Source organism: Archocentrus centrarchus, chromosome 7 (genome assembly GCF_007364275.1).
Source record: "Archocentrus centrarchus isolate MPI-CPG fArcCen1 chromosome 7, fArcCen1, whole genome shotgun sequence".
NCBI classification, from domain to species: domain Eukaryota; kingdom Metazoa; phylum Chordata; class Actinopteri; order Cichliformes; family Cichlidae; genus Archocentrus; species Archocentrus centrarchus.
The window spans coordinates 11,100,611-11,117,693 of NC_044352.1; the positions used below are offsets into that span (position 1 = coordinate 11,100,611).

The window sequence follows — 17,083 nt, forward strand, 5'->3', positions numbered from 1 at the left end:
GCCAAAATGTGAATCTTTTAGATTCAGTGCACCTCACACCTTCTGAGGAAATGATCATTTCTGTACTGGAGTATCACAAATAAACATCCACAACTCAACTTAGAACTCTTGGGGAAAAAATGACACTCAGAACTTTGCTCCCTTTGTTTTCTGAGATATCAAAGAAATGTAGTTACAGCTGTGTGCACATTCTTTGGCCAACCTCAAAATGTAACTCCTAATAGCCAATTGAGCTCCAGCTGTAACCCACATACTGACTTATATAAAAGATGGATGCAGTCTACAGGTCTGAAAAGTGAAGCCAATATGGCATTCATTCTAACAGCCAACAGGGGGCAACTCCTTCAACTGCAAAAGGAAAAAAACACGCTTAATTTTACGCTGTGGGCCGCATGCAGCCCACTTTGATCTTAAGTGGGCCAAACAAGTTAAACTCCCCTTTCTGTCAGTGTAAAGAAGTTTAACTACACATTTAATCCCTGAGATATCTTAACATAAGAAAAAGAAGCGCAATTTCAGCAGTACATCTCAGTTTGTGAAAGAAATGCTGCTGTAATAAATAAAAGAAATCTGTCAACATGACTCTTTGGGCTTAAATTGTAAAAAAAAAAAAAAAAAAGACTGAAAAAAGACTGAAAAAACAGGAATTTTTATGTCATTTACTTGTTTATCTATTAATTTGGTGTAGTATGAATAGCCAGTGTTTATCAGTATGAAAAGATGCAAAATGTAAAATGTAGTTAAAAGTCTAAAATTTATGCCCTCCTTCAAATATTTCAAGGTCATCCACTGGCCCGGATTGGAGTCTTTGCTGAGCCAGTTCTGGCCCCCAGGCCTTATATTTGACACTCCTAATTAATGGCCTCAGTAACAACTTAGGTGATAGGTTTATGCCCTTTATCACTAGTTTTTAGTCTTATGTAATACAGTGTGGTTGTAATTTTGTAAATTGTGCTCACACATAGAGTAGAACAGTCAGTAAAGAAAGGTGTAATTTAGGGCGTGGCTAGCATGTGTGTGACACCTATAAAGAGTCACGGTTTCTCAGTCAAATCTCTTGTGAGAAAAAAAAAAACAAGTTGGTGATGGCCATAATGCTTCACTCAAGTCTTCAAAGTGTGAGCCCACAAACCACTGGATGATGCCACAACGCCTACACCCATCTTTTATACACAGTCTTTGAACCCACAGTGTAACTAACTCCACAGCAACATTATATTTCTTGTTTACATTCTCCAAAGAGCTCAAATTATATTTTACAATTCAAAAACTAGTCTTGGGGTGCATTTGTTTCAAATTGGCTTAAGTCATCATTGTGGATTTAAAAATTCTGTTTTTGCTTTCTTTAAATCTGTTTCCATACTGCCCTGTTGCTAGATGTCATTGGGTCTTTAAAGAAACTGCTGTTTGTGTTAGATTGTGTTAGAATATGGACATAAAACCATGAAAGAAGTTTAATTTTTTTTAAGAAAGACTAAGAAATCACTCTGAGTTTTAGTCCACAAGTGGCACAAAGACACAGCATCAGGACTTTGTTTTTTGAAAAAGAGGAGTGATTCATGGAGTCTTGCTGTCACAGTGACCTTGCAGGGATACTGACGTTCTTTGCAGTGTTTAGTTTTTTGGAGGTGCTGATTAGCAAGTTTTGTTACATTTGAATCAAGACAGGTTAGTGTCCCTTCGCTTTTTATACTAAGCTCCTCTCTATCCTGTGTTGCTGTTTGGCATTAGCATGGCCCCCCTGTGACTGTGCAGGTCTTATTCCTACAGTCCATGAATATCTGGTTAAACTTAAGCTATATGGTAAGAAATTGCTATGGTAAGAAAGCGATAAGTATATTTTCCCAAAATGTCAAATTATTTCTTTAATCACAATTGTCTTTTCTGAAAATATCACATTCAACCCTTCACAGTAGCCTCTTTCAGCTTGACACACAGGTCATTAATTGGAGTCGCTCTTGCTCTCTGTACTGGCAAGACAATTGCACATGAATAAATGGGAAACAGGCATTGCTCTCCTGTATTTACAACATTTTGATGCAGCACTCAGTGGGATACTGGCCATTGCTTTCACAGCCTCAGTCCCTCAGGAATTACTCCAGGAGGAACTCGTGGCTGCTGTCGCTGTGCAGTGTGTCATCCATCTTCTGGAAAAATTGTGCTTTCCTGGATCTTCCATTTGTTTCATTATTTTCCGCTTTCCACTGATATTCAGCTCTCTTGAAAAGCACAACTTGTCTACTCATTATAATGCACTAGGTCACCCATCTATTAGACAAAAAATATTGATGTGTCATACATTCACAGATGTTTTATTTGACTTTTAAACTCAGGAACAATTTAATCTCAGCCAACTTGGACAACAAATTGCCTCAACAATTTTTGAAACAAAATCTTGCAACGTTTATGCGTCATAGAGGTTTCTATGATTAGACTGTCTCAAATATGATAGTCAGCACGTAACATACTATCTTCTAGAGATGTGCGCACACCCTGCCATTTTAACTAAGATAAAACACACAATATTATTTTATGTAGCTCTGAACAAAAATAGCTCTCGTGAGTTACATAAACTCATTTCCCTGTTTGTGACCTTAGCCCTTTATAAATTAATACTTTATATTTTGCCCTTTATATAGAGGAGGTCACAATAACAAAGGTATTTTTGTAATATCTCACAGATATCTACTTTCTGTCTAGAAAGAGAAAAGGGTTGCCCAGATACAAAAAAATTGAAACGTGGTTTATTTTGATGCACCACAGTAGTGACCAGTGTGGTCTATTTATTTATTAACCCCAGGAAGACAGCACATACCTGCAGGGATACGTAAATCTCCCTAAAAATATAACCTGCTCCTATGTTATAGGCAAAAAATAATCTGACTTTCTAAGTAATCAAAACTGCAAACCAATACTAAATTTCAGCCTTTTAAAAAGACTTATGCAAGAGCCCAGTGTGCAACAATGCAGTATAAAAACAGGTTGAATGCATGCTAGCCAGGAAGTGGGACAATAGTTTGACTCTCAATGAAATACAAGGTAGGCTTATTTGCATAGCAATTACTGTCAGCCTTAATGGTTGCTACCTGTTGTGATTTGTTATACTAGAATTTCTGCTTATTACCATACAAAGCATGGATTCAGTTAAGACCTTTAAACAAAGAACATGTTCAGCTTTTCTTTTTTTTTTTAAAAGAGGCAACATTTTACTGTAAATCTAGGTGTGGCTGTATTTGCGATCAATTGTGATTTAAGAGCCATCTGAATGGCATGTATTAATTTTTCTGCTATTTTCCTGTCATTGCACATGTTGTCTTTCAGTTCCATCTGCACCGAAAATCATGCAGCATGATCACAGATGCCAAATTACAGCACACTGTCCATCATCTATTGTACGGAAATTACAACATGCAATAGGGACAGCAGTGGTTGCTATACATGGCTGTACGAATTCATGAGCATATTATTTAGGTCTTCCTTTCATTCTCCCCAGGCTGCCAGTCTTTTAACTAGCATTTGAAATAATGTTTCATGTCCAACATGGGATTGCTAAATGGACATAAAGTGTGCAGGATGTCAGTAACCTCCTTTTTTCTGCCTGTGGAGTGGTTCTTAGGGCTAAAGCTGTAGGCTCTGATGTCTCACATCACACAGCAGAACAGTGAAAAATAAGACACAAGTGATGGTGATGTGCCCTGACTTCTTTTTATGACGCACCAGGGACATCCTGGGATTTAGAGCTCCCATGGGTTTGTTCTGAAGACACATTTCATTCAAAACACTCAGTCTAGTCATGCTCCACTCTCTGCACTACTTTTTCTGTTTTCATGAATATCAAGGTGCAACTTAGAGCAACAGGGTATGATGATAAGCTGTTAAGATTGTAATAATTCTTATCAAGACAGTCTCCACACCCCCATAATTATCTGATTGTGTGAAGATCAGTGTAGGGGTTGCCAATTAATTAATATTATAAAACCTTCTGCAGCTGTTGTTGCAATAATATACAAGAAACTGCAGGGCATGCAGTGCATACTGTGGATAAGAGCATTTAACAAAGTGAAAGTTATTAAGTCGTCTTTGCAGTGGTTTTCTGTGGCATCGAGCAATCGCCAAGATTACCCAGTCTAATCACATCCTGTAACCGTGGAACTGTCTCCACTTCCCCTGCAGGACTCTAGGATTTCAAAGTCAAGGTAATGCGGACCAAACTGGATTCTAATTAAAGTTGACATCAGGTGCCTCATGCTCCTTCCCCCCTCCTCCTCGGGCTTTCATCTAAATGATTCATGCAGAGAATACCAGGCCTTTCAAGCCGTTAGGTCCTCACAAAGGAATAACAACTTGATCACACAAAGAAAACATAGACAGATTTACAATGACACTGGCACAGTGTCTGTTCCACAAGTTTATATCAAGTTATATCAATTCAGTGCAGAAGGCACTCAGCTGACAGTTTTTATTTTTGCAGGGATGACTTTTTTAAAGTATTCATGCTGGCAAATGAGAATAAATTAAATCAGAGGTGTTAATTTTTATTTATTTTTTTTTCCAGTGGAATCACGTTGCATTGTAATGACAACCTACAACATAATATTCAGTTTCCAGGTGTACACCCTATTCACATCAGCACATGTGAATGGGGTGTACCTGCTACATAACCTGCTACATGACTGTTTGGAAATGAACATGGCAAGTGCCATCTATATGTTGCAGGCTGAAACACTGTCATTATGGAAAAGGATCAGTTCTAACAATTCAGTGTCACTCTGGGTAGAGCGTCAGCTAAATGCCTAACAGAAACATAAAATAGAATCCTTCTCTGAAATTGCACAGGATACAGGTAGGCTAAATAATTGCTGAATAGAGAGATGAATACTTGGAGCCCCCCCACCCCCACCCCCACCCCACCCCCAATAAGTGGGAAGAGGATTTATCTCTGTGAGAGAAAGCCTGCCTTGAATTAAAGATGAGCTTCCCCTGCCTTTTGTCAGACTATTGTGAACACCACAGCATATAGTACACAATAACTACAGGTATGCAGAAATAGGTTTTATTATAATGGTTTAGCTTTGTGGAGAAGCTAAACAGACTTACCATGACTTGGAAGTGCCTGTGGGCTGTAAGTAAGAGTGTTGTGTGCTCTTATTATTTATGTTGGATTTGGGCTGGTGGTTTAGTTTTTAAAAGTTAGAGCCTATTGCCCATTCACAGTAAAAAAAAAAAAATATATATATATATATATATATATATATATATATATATATATATATATATATATATATATATATATATATATATATATATATACACACACACACACACACACGCACACACACACACACACACACACACACACACACACACACACACATATTTGTTAGGGATAATAGTGTGCTCATCACTATGTGTCTGTAGATTTTTATGTGTTTGGATGTTTCGCAGCAGACAGTGACCTAACGTGAGCGTCATCCGTTTAGACAACGGACATGAAATGAGCAGCAACCAACTCGTGTCCAATCCTTCTCCCTGACTGCGGTGTCTTGCTGTGGGTTATTTTCTTCCCCAGCACTCTGGCCTCACCCTTATGCTTGACTTTAATGGAGACTGACAGTAAATCACAATTACCCATACAAAACACTTTAAAAATAGTTTTGAAAATTACGCTGTCATAATATGAAAGCTGAACACATGGTCCGTGCTCAAGTGTGTTTTCTATGGGCACATCATACATCAGCAGTTCAGAGAGAGGATAAAGGTTCTCATTACGCAGCTACACTTTTGTCCTTGTTTACGAAAAGTGAAGAATGAGTTTTACAGGAATTTTTATTTTGAGGAAAACATTTAGTTTATCAAAATTCAGGCTGATTAAATCATAAATGTAACCAAAAAACACTCTGAGTCACTGACACCCTCTCAAATACATAGATATTGACATACTGTCTTTGTTTTCTTATTATTCTAATTATGTCTTCAAAAGAACGCTTTAATTTTTAAAGGAACAGTTTGACATTTTAGAAATGTTGCTGTATGTTTTCCCCTGTTTGTCCCTCTGTGCTGCCTTGCAGGTTCCTGGTAGGCGGAGTTAATTAGTGCAACTGGGAGTGCCTAGTCAGTCTCCTTGGAGCATTTAAGAGCTGGCTGTTTCAGTCTCGCACTGTCTCCCTTCACTTTGCACCATGTTATTTGTTTTGTTGGCTTCAGCCTGGTTGTTTTAGGTTTTACTCTACACATCACCATATGCCTAACACTGAAACACTCACCCAGCTGCTGATACTGTGATAACACAAACTAACACACCTCATAAAGTTAATTATACTTTTTCTTTATTTGGTTAATAAATCGATAAACCTTGGTTAAACCTCTCTATCTCCCATTAATTGTCATCAGCTGGACTGTGAAAGAAAGTACACTTATTTGCTTGCTTATTAGGCATCAAGGTAAAGTTAGCTTATGTCAAATACTACTTGAATAAAATAAAATAAATGTATTTATTTATGCAGGTAGTACTTAAGCTAGGGCTTTAACCCATCCTAGCAGTCATAGAACAAAAGGCAGGTCACCAATCTACTGCATGGATGACACAGAGAGACAGACAACAATTCACACCAAGGGTCAATTCTCTCCAGCATACTCCAAAGATATTAGGTCCACATTAAGTTATTTAGCAATCCTTAATTGTTCAGAGGTGTGAATTGTTGCCCCCCCCCCCCCCCGTGACCCTGAACTGGATGAGCAGTTATGGGAATGGATAGATTTTTTAAGAAACAAAATTTGATTGGCAACTTCCAATTAAGAAATCACCCTTTTTTGAAAAATAGCAGAGAATCTACACAAAAGCCAGTAAAATGAAACCTTATTATCACTTGGGTTCAAGCAATGACAAAGTGAAATCCAGAAGATATTTTTCCACCTTCCACCTCAGAAATAAACCTGTAAACAAGAAATTTATACCACCAACGAGGTAGCAATTCTCAGTGCATCAGTATCACCAGTGTAATTCTCTACTCCCACTATGGGTACATAACAGCATGCCGCAAAGAGGCATGAAGGCCTATGAAAGCATCACACACAGTGGATAACATTAATAGTGTCCAATTAATGTTTGTTCATTAAAGTGTAATTGTTCAGCTGTCTGTTTTAATTAAGCACAAATATAATCTCTTTTGGAGATAGTATGTCTGCATAATGACACAGCAAATAGATGGAAACTCTGAACCGTGACCAAACTACATTCAGACCATTGCTTTAAGTCGCCTTTACTGTATAGCTCTCTCTTATTAAAGAAGGCTAATTCAGTTTGCGCACACACACACACACACACACAAACACAAACACTATGCAGCATATACACAGAAAATGAGAATTGTGTTTACATTTTTTATTATAACTGTCAACTCTAGATGAGCTGAAAGTTGTTAAAGGGGAATAGAACAGTGTTTCCATTATGTTTTTCATGAGCCCCAGGACAGTTTATTTTCTATTAGTGAACATGAGCTACTGTCCCCAACAGACAGCCACAAGAGAGGAAATGTTCCCCGTCACATATCATCCAGAAACTCCCATCAAATAAGCTGCCAGAACTGTGTTATTTGTGAGTCTGGTTTGAATTGTGAGAACCAAGTGTAAAGAAATGTTCAAGCTTTCTTTTACTCCACTGGAATAATATCTCAAAACTGAGGTTATTTTTTTCCCCTCATCTTGTGCATCTTTAATCCTCCCTCATCTGTTATAATTTTCTGATTATTTGCCTCAGCCTTTAAAGCATTTTTCTTGTGTGCAGCTACTTCCATCTAAGAGTGTAGATCCTATAACACCCACCTTAATTAACTCATTTGGCTGCTTTCATTTTTATTTTGGGGATGTGATTTTTGTTTTTATGGCAGGTGCCGAAAGAGCCTCGGCTTAATTTGTGAAGCCGCATGAAGTGACTGAATTCACTTTTTATTCAGATAAGAGGTAATCAAGCAGTTCTGTACAGGTTTCTTAAAATTTCTTAAGACCCTGTGTGAGTGCGTATGAATCATAGTTTATCTGAGACACATCTGAAAGTTACCTAATGAATGTCACTCCAGCTGCTTTGAAAATATATCAGAGGAAATAAAGCTGTGAGTGCTACTGGTATTTTAGGAATATAGGCACAAATTTGAGGATGTGCGCTGTCATCGTTGACATAAACCCCACTGGGGTAGAAGGTGCTGTGCTTTATTTCAAACTTTTATTCCACTAAGTTAGTTCCTGTTGAAATTTTTTTTTTTTTTAAATCTCTTATTTCACAAAATAAAACCATACAATAGGTGAAAAAACAGTATGTTACAGTGTAAACTCATGACAGTTCAATTTTTCCATATTTTTCTGAAAAACTAAATGCGCAGTAGAGTGTAGAGTATAAGAAACATTTCCGGGGGCTGTATCTTCCTGATCATTCCACATACTCCTGATATTCAGGCTTCAAGAACAGTCGGGGAATTGTGGAACTTTAAAAATTCAGTTTTAATATGAATTCAAAAGTACAATTTGGTTCAATGAGCAAGAACAGTGAAAAGACCACCGTGGGACTCAACCGGCTCCTGAGTTTCACTTGCAATGATCTCTCTATGTATAAACTTCATTTTCTGTTCAAGCCTGAGGAGTTAAATCAGTCACTGAGAAGCATCTTTAACAAGATAGCATTCACGATCCATATTTCTGAAGAGTTTGAGACTAAATAAATATTTGTTGGTTTATTCCCAGAGATTGCATCACTGAGAGAAGCGTCGGCTGTCAAAACGGAACAGAATCAAGAGTGGCAAATTATTAAAAACTGTTGTGACTGCAATGATAATTTTTGTTCTAATGCCTGAGGTAGTAGCTTCTGATTGCATATATTGTCTGACTGACACTCCAAAACCCCATGATATTGTGTTTACTACCACAGAATGTTTGGAGTTATATGTTCTGATACATTAAACAGATAAATACTGGATCATAGTAGTTTCACTGGTGTCGACAGCGCTCGTAAAATAAATAAATAAAAATTATTATAATAATCACATTATTCAGAATAACCATTATGTGTACTAACAAAAGCATATTACATTCAATGGCATCACTAATTTAGAGGAAGGGCTTTCTAAAATATAGTGCGTAAAATAAAGTGATGAGCCAAGTTATGACCTCAGGACCATAAATCAGAAGAATCTCAAGATTTCATTTCAGGCACATTTAAGTGCAAGTTTAGGACAGACAGTAGAATCAAAGCAATTTGACAAAGACTGAAAAAAGTGGGGTTCTTTATATACTTTGATGAGACTGACATAAACATGCCGTCTGATGCTTTGCTATGAAACTTGTGTGTAAGGTGTATGAATGGAATGTAGTCCATCTAAAACTGTAAAGTCCTATATTGCCATCCTCATTGTTAACCTGTGCATTCACATTTTCTGAGCTACAAAAACAATTTCCGAGGAAGGAAAAACAAAGGGCATGAACTTCTGAACTCAAGATTCTGTGTGATACTACTGTCATCCAAAGCCAGTACAAAAACAAATCCTCTCAAATATCCAGCATAATTGAATACTGTATCATTACTTGATCTTAGAACTACATATTCTATCCTGCAAAGTGAATTCACAGCACTGCCAGCATTAAGGAACAGTTAAACCTGAATGGTTACAAAGGTAGTCAATGTATAAACCTTAAGCCGCAGTCTTCTGAGTCAAGAATCTTGTCACTACTAAAACAATAATATGTAAAACATAAATCATGCATAAATGCCTTGTGCTGACAAAAATGCTTAGAATTCAGCTGCTTTCCACTTGCTGTGTTTTGCTTTTCATGCAACTCCGATGCCTAAGTTGGAATGATTTGCAGCTGCATGTTTTTATAAAAATGTCCCCTCATTGCAAAGGTAAATTGCAAAGTGTCTGCCTGAACTCAGGAGATAAAAGAGAGGCAATCAACGTGGGTCCAGAAGGAATATTATTCATATAAAAAGGACAAGTGATGAAGTGGTAATAAAGGTAAACATTGTATTATGTTAGTGGCTACGATTTGCTTCAAGGCAGAGAACTGTCAGTGTTTCCCATCATTACTATAAACAGAGTCCCCTCCACAGGAGCACAAACACACACAAAAAAAAACACCATGATGTAAAGACTCTCAGTAGTCGAGAAGCTCTTCTTCTCCTTTCTCTCCCCTTTCTCCCCATGATTAGCATTTCAAACAGTCCTTGTTTTGCATCAGAGCTTCATGCTTGTGTGCATGCCATCACAGCCTTGCAGGTGGTGGCCTGTCCAACCAGTGGAGTCAAAAAGCAGCCTTTGTGGATGCGTAGTCATGTATGAGTGTGTGCGGCGTGTTTGAGAGAGTGCGTCTTTGTGGAAAGGGAGCTGACCTCTTATGAAACTCAGACTAAGTTAAGGGACTGGGTTGTCTACAAATGCTATATAATAATAAATTTCTCGGTATTTGTTGGCTTCTGCGTTGAAATAGAGTCACAGGCCACTGACTGGATTCACATTCTGCCTCCTGAAAATCCACAAAATCTCTTTTTAAGTGTCTGCCAGCAGACCCATCCAAACTTTGATTGAGTGCATCACAATGTGCCCAGAATATCAAGCACAAAAACAATGACAGACTTCTGCAGAAGCTGTCCATTTGGATTGGAAAAGGTGCTGCATCATTTTATCTCAGGTCAATTGCTAATAGATTCTCTAGGCCATGGCATTAACACAAACCAAAATTGTTCCAAAACAAAGCAAATTAAAATAATGATTTTCTGCAGTTTAGAGCTGAGCCATATCTAATTAAATCTATATTGTTCTGCGCTCTATCTGACGGGGAATTCACTATCCTCAAAGTCTTGTGTTATTTAAGTTGACTGAAGCAGACCAGGATGGGCTTGCACGGATTCGCTGGTGCTTCTGTCTTGCTACCGTGTCACCTAAAAACAAAATATAAAATAAAAATAAAATTACATTTCTGTTTACCTCCATCACAGTGATTTCAATACATTTGACAGAAGATATAGCTGAGGGATATGGTGTAACTTAAAAGAAACACTGCTGAATTTTGTTCTATTTCCAATCCATCATTTGGTAAACTCTGCTCATTACTCCAAGCAACTGTCCAATCACAGCTGAGCATCTGTAATGGCTTGTCAGGGATTGGATTTCTCCAAATTCTAAGAAAGTGCATGGTGCCGCAGTAAGAGAGATTCTCTGTATCTCAAAAATTTGCAAACAGCTGTCAATGATGATGTAAAATTATGTTAAGTATGGATAATTTCAATTTACAGTACTGCTCACTCTTGAGTAAGCTATTAAGTATCCATTAGATACAGAATAGTGAATGAGTGAAGAAGGAAGCAAACTCATTAGCATACACTACATACTGCTGATAAAATCTGTTTGAGACAGCTGTTAATTTCTGCCAGCAAAATCCACAGCTCTCAGCCAGAAATGAGTAGTGTGTTTTTGTTTACTGCGTAACGTAAAGGAGCCAGTCTTTCAGGAATTACTACGTTTAAAAGTGTGGTCGCGCCATCTGTGAACAAAAGGCTCGAAAAGCACAGTGACAGTTACTAATGCAGGGGTTAGTGAAAAGGACAAAAGTACACTCTGTTCTATTCTATTGAGAGTATAATCTGATGACCACATGACTTCTGTAGCCTTCTGTGTGCTGCCTGTGCTTACTTTCTCTGTTTCGCCATAAAATATTGTACACCATGAATCATTTATATAAAACAGCTGATCAAAAAGGGAACTTCTGAGAAAGTGCCTTTTTTTTTTTTAAATACAGTGGGGTTCTCTTTGGATGTCAGATTTAATTACATGGTTTTTACTGTTTGGTATTAGTTCACAGCTTATTTCATGTTTGTCCTCTTGGCCCCATCATTCAGCAGATTATAGAATTAAGGTTTCTGAGACCACTGTGAATTGTGCAAGCAAGAGGGTTGATATGGCCACTGGGAGCAGTGATTATGCTCGATTGTGGAATCTTTTAGCATCAAAGAAGTGCTTAATAAAATAAATCTTTATGATGAGTATTCACAAGTTTGTCAGAAATTGTTTGCATGAAAGTACACAGTGAAAATGGAGGAGCTTTATTGTATGACTGCATTTAAGCATCTATAAATACCATGTATGAAACCAGTGTCACTATGTGTGATGTCTTTTGCAGGCCTGCTTCCGCTGTGACTCAGGGTGAATCCACAGTAATACATTTTGATTTTAAAACGTGTAACTTTTACTACTGTTAGGGCTAGTGTCCACACTACCTCAGTGTCTATGGACCTCTAAAATGGAGATTTTTAGAAATACTACTGAATCAGTCCAACTGCCTTCTTTTCAAGCTCTCAAGACTACAGTGACCTGGATGACTAAGAACTTACACAGACACTACTGACTGTAAATTCCAGAATTGTGAATAGTCAGAAACTGGCAGAAACAATATGTTTGCTTCCTGAGTTGTTTTTTTGTTTGTTTTTTTTCATGGGTTTGTATGTGGGTGCCTTCCTTTTGACATGGCTTCCACTAAAGATGGACTGTTTTTATACATCACCATGCAAAAACTCCTAATCTATATTTTCCATTGCTGTGACCGTCTTCTACACTTGTGTCACATTCAGTAATAGTTTAACCTCATTATCAGTCCAAGAAGTTTTTTTGCCATTGCTGTTTTTCCTCTGTAGTATTGTATACACGCAATGAATCATCTGCTTCCTGTTTACAGCAGTAAAACACATATCCAGTATGTATATAAATCATCAGTGTGATATGGGTTTGCATGCATCTTAGTATAAATGGAGCTTTTTTTCTGGAACTGATCGAAAATGCTCATCTGGATGAATATTGTTTAATTTGAAAACATTGCTTTAAGATGAAAGGGTATTTTCATGGATGTAGCTTCAGACTAATACAGGCCCTCTGCTCACCTTTGTGGTCTTCACTTTATTTCCAGAGATGCATGACCAGCCAGTGAGGTCAGGAAGAACTCTGCACTCCTCCCCTTCCAGACACGGCTTCATTTTACACCACCATTTCTGTCGCACAATGGAGGCTGGAGGGGAAAAAAGGAACAGCACAACAGAAGGTCACGTTTTAGACAAAAGGACTTCAAAAAATTACTTGTTTGGAAAAAGCACCTCAGTCAAATGTCACACTCTTATGCTCCTTAAATGCCTCAGTATTAGTGGACTCTGGTGAAACTAGCTCTATTTTGACCTGTAATATATGCATGTCATGTGGAAATATTTCCATTTAAGAGAGCTGAAAGAGGGTCCTAGTAATATTACCTTCAACACAAGAGGGCAGAGCCCTTGTTGTCCCTGCTACCTGTCCTGGGAAGCAGGAGCACTTGACAGTTTGAGAGCGTTCTTCAATCTTGTTCTTGTTGCAGCAGCGATGAGCAGCAACCACTTCACAAGTCCCTGTCCTCTCCTGTGATGACCCTGAGGATGAAATTTTGAGGGGAATAATACCAATGTTCTATGCTGAGTATTGCACGCATGTACGGGCAACTTGGCTGATTTTACTGTGACAGAATGACAGAATTGCAGGCTAATTGCAACAACTTATTGGCTTAATGAAATCTTAGATCTAATCTTTTGTTACACTTGCAAAGCAGTTCACTTATTTATAACATTTAATTTTGGTGTTTTTGAAGCTACGGCACCACCAAGTGGAGGAAGTGCATCAGCTTTCATGCACCAGGCAGAATTGGGGGGGGATCAAATGCTGCAAACATATTAGCAGAAATTATCAGTAAGTTCAGTAAGCTAATTTCATGTTTTACATTATCAGAAATTAGCATAATAAAGACCACGAGCAGACATTTCTGAGCAACATCTGCATCTCTGCACAGAAATCTGCATAAAGGAAAGCTGCTTTTAGGGATTATGACTAATGAATCATTCTGCTGAACTTCCAGTTTAAGGGGTGCTACAGAGCAGGGGAAACAAGACTAGAAAAAGCATGTATGAATATTGCTAATTTTGAACTGAGGTGTCTGGCTGGTTCTATGGCCAACAACACCTGCAGGAAAGATAATTCATTTTCTACAGAATCACTGCTTTTGATCTGAGTACCGCCCAAGAAAACTCCTTTATATTTACATCTTTAAAAAAATAAAATAAAAATTGTGTCTTGGGATCTTGTTGCTTTGGCGGGGGCCACTCACAGTCTCCACACTCATGGACTCCTGAGAAGACCATGAGATAACTTGACTGTCCCAATGTCATCAAGTGCATGAGAGCTCTCTACAAGACATTTTGATCCATTTAACTCTTTCCATAAGTCTGCATTTCTGCAGATTTTGCCTGAATTACTCAAGTCCAAAGCAGCGTGATGTTAAACCCTAACATCACAAAGCAGAAAAATCACATCCCACATCATACACTTGCTTTATTTGTCAACCATTGCATTTAATCTCTTAACTTTTTCTCAATTATGCTGTGATATGAGCTGAGCAAAACAACTAAGAATTTGAAAACTGCCTCTTCTCCTTTCTAAAAGGTAAAAGCCTGAAAGATGTTCGAATCAGACAGTTACTCCCAAAGGGTGTTTCCGTTGTGAAGAAGGTAAGATGTAAAATGTGAAACAAGTCCCACTCACAATAGTATGAAGCATTATCATATTCTAGCATGTGCAGCCTCTAGTCCATAACCAGGTGATGTCATTTAAGTCTGTGAGGGTTCAGTAGTTATGCCTTAGGGTGAATTTGGGGACTGGGCCTTTAACTGTCTAACAGACCAGTGACCAGAAGCCATAATGAGTTCCTCTGGGGGTGCCAGTGGTCTGGTTGGGTCTCACCTGTCTTTCCTCTGGAGCTTTGGTTGCCACTGGACACTAGCTGGATGCAGAGGCTCATTATACACAGAAGGAGGAGGCCCCAGTGTAATTCCTGTGTCCTTATGTTCATCTTCATCTTGCCTGCACAAAAATATGTTCATGGAAACATTAAGAGAATCAGGCCAACAGCTTTCCTTCAACTACGAGGCCATAAAGTTAAAATACCATATTAAATGCTCTTGGTATATCCTCACTCTGACAAGTGGTCCAAAAAAACATTGAATCTATTTGCTCGATTATGACTCTCACATCACCGCGCTAAGCCAAGGCAAATCAAAGAAATGCCAATAAAAGCCTGATGAGAGGCAGATGAGAGGCAGCCCTTGCACTCATTTCTGAGATTATCTTTTCTGCTGTGAACATCTCTGAGTGCAAAACTAAACACTCCAGAACAAGCTGTATTCCACACCAAGCACAGAAAAATTGGGTCGTGGACTTTTATGTCAAATTACAGCAATAAATTATACAGAGCAATGTGGCATCAAGTAATGCATCATTGCACTAGATGGCTTGAGGCATTTTCATTCATCACTAAACCCCCTCATATAAAGTTTAAGGCTCCAATTATAGCTGTTTTAGCGGGATTTTCATCATCGATTTAACAGTGGATTACTTTCTTAATTCATTTGTCAAGTAGACAGTTTAAAAGGTTGTAAATCAAATGTTTGGGGAAAATAAACATTACAATATAGGCAATTAGTTTTAGCTTAGTGTGGGATTTTTATTTTATTTTTTTATTTTTTTTACAATTTAAACCATGGCTTCTAATACATCATTTCTCAAAAACAAAAAAAACAAAAAAATGAATAGCTAAATATTCATAAACAAAACTTTTCTTTTTTCACTGCCAGTAATAACAGTGTAGTGCATTTAGTTGACGTCATAAATCCTATCATCGTCAATATAAGCGAGCTTGCTTGCTCGACAAATTGACTCAAAATGATTTGTATCAACCTAAAAGCAATATTCAGTTTTGCTTCTGGAATCTGACTTTTTTTTCCCCTTACGATTTAAATAAATTCACGCACTTACTTGTGCTCGGGTTACTGATGTGAGTAATGAGCCGCTGCTGAAGCCACCATCAGTGTCGGTGTTAAAATCGTGCGCATCATGTCGTTTCAGCGAGGTTGCAAAAGTTTGCTGCAAGTGTTACTCTCCACTTTCCAAAGAGGCTCAGAGCGAGAAACGAGAAGAAGAAGAAGAAGAAGAAGAAAAAAAGTCCTGCCTGCAGCTGATATAGATAACAGTCAACACACCAACTAAGTGAAAAGCTGCACTTTCACACATCATCTGCTCTCCCTGGAGTTACACTGTACCTTTCAGCCAGGATGCCATGTGAGAGATGTGCTGCTCTGTGAACACAGCGGGACAAGCCTGTCAGCTTTTCCCGTCAGGAAAATTAAAACTTAATCAAGACAGAAGCCATCTGTCTCCCGAGCAATATGTGGCCACTTTCATTAGCGCCATAAGAAGCTTAAAGTGAGTATTGACATCCTGTCACACAGTGGACGGAGAGGATAAACTGCATCTGAGGAGAGGGCAAAGTCCTGTGTTTTGTTCCGTTTCCACCTTTAATTTTTTTTTTTTTCTGTATAAAAAAAACAAAAAAACAAGAATATTCTTCGAAGGGAAAATATCCACAAAAATCCATTCGAATAACCCCTTGATAGATAGATAGATAGATAGATAGATAGATAGATAGATAGATAGATAGATAGATAGATAGATAGATAGATAGATAGATAGATCTAGCAGATGAGCTATGTTAGACATATGAATTTCCCTCTGGGATCAATGAAGTTCTATTTTTAATTATAGCAGCCAATAAGTGAAAATATTACAGAGGAGAGGGGACAAACATTGGTCAGTGACGTTAATGAGTGTTGATGTTGCACAGTTTGGCCACCAGATGGGAATCTGCAACTTCCCTTTTAGCAACACATGGAACACCACAAAAAACAACCACCAGTTGCAGAGTTGGACAGAGCTTAAGCAATCAATACACATAACGAATTTTAGGAAAATCTGTTTGTTCTGTGTCCGAAAGAAAGAAAATATCAACCAATATATTAGAACACTGAATGTTTAAATCGTCAAATATCTGTGTCACCATCAGTCTTACAAATCTTGTATGTTGAGCTTCAATACAGACTCAGGTCAAATAAAACCTAAACGTGCATTTTGAATGTTTTCCTTGTACCTTATAGTGGTAAAAAAAAAAAAAAAAAAATTTAAATAAAAATTTTTTTAAA

The 17,083-nt window shown here is 37.9% G+C and overlaps 1 protein-coding gene across 1 annotated transcript; it reads right to left on the minus strand.

The window, feature by feature from the left end:
- Nucleotides 1–8,116: 8,116 nt before the first annotated feature.
- Nucleotides 8,117–16,195, minus strand: LOC115783053 (chemokine-like protein TAFA-4). Its single transcript, XM_030733683.1, has 5 exons — nucleotides 15,864–16,195; nucleotides 14,793–14,912; nucleotides 13,277–13,432; nucleotides 12,917–13,041; nucleotides 8,117–10,924 (listed from the first exon to the last, which is right to left on the minus strand). Exons 2-5 carry the CDS (start codon nucleotides 14,905–14,907, stop codon nucleotides 10,913–10,915), a joined length of 408 nt encoding a protein of 135 aa, XP_030589543.1. The 5' UTR covers nucleotides 14,908–14,912; nucleotides 15,864–16,195; the 3' UTR covers nucleotides 8,117–10,912.
- Nucleotides 16,196–17,083: the final 888 nt, after the last annotated feature.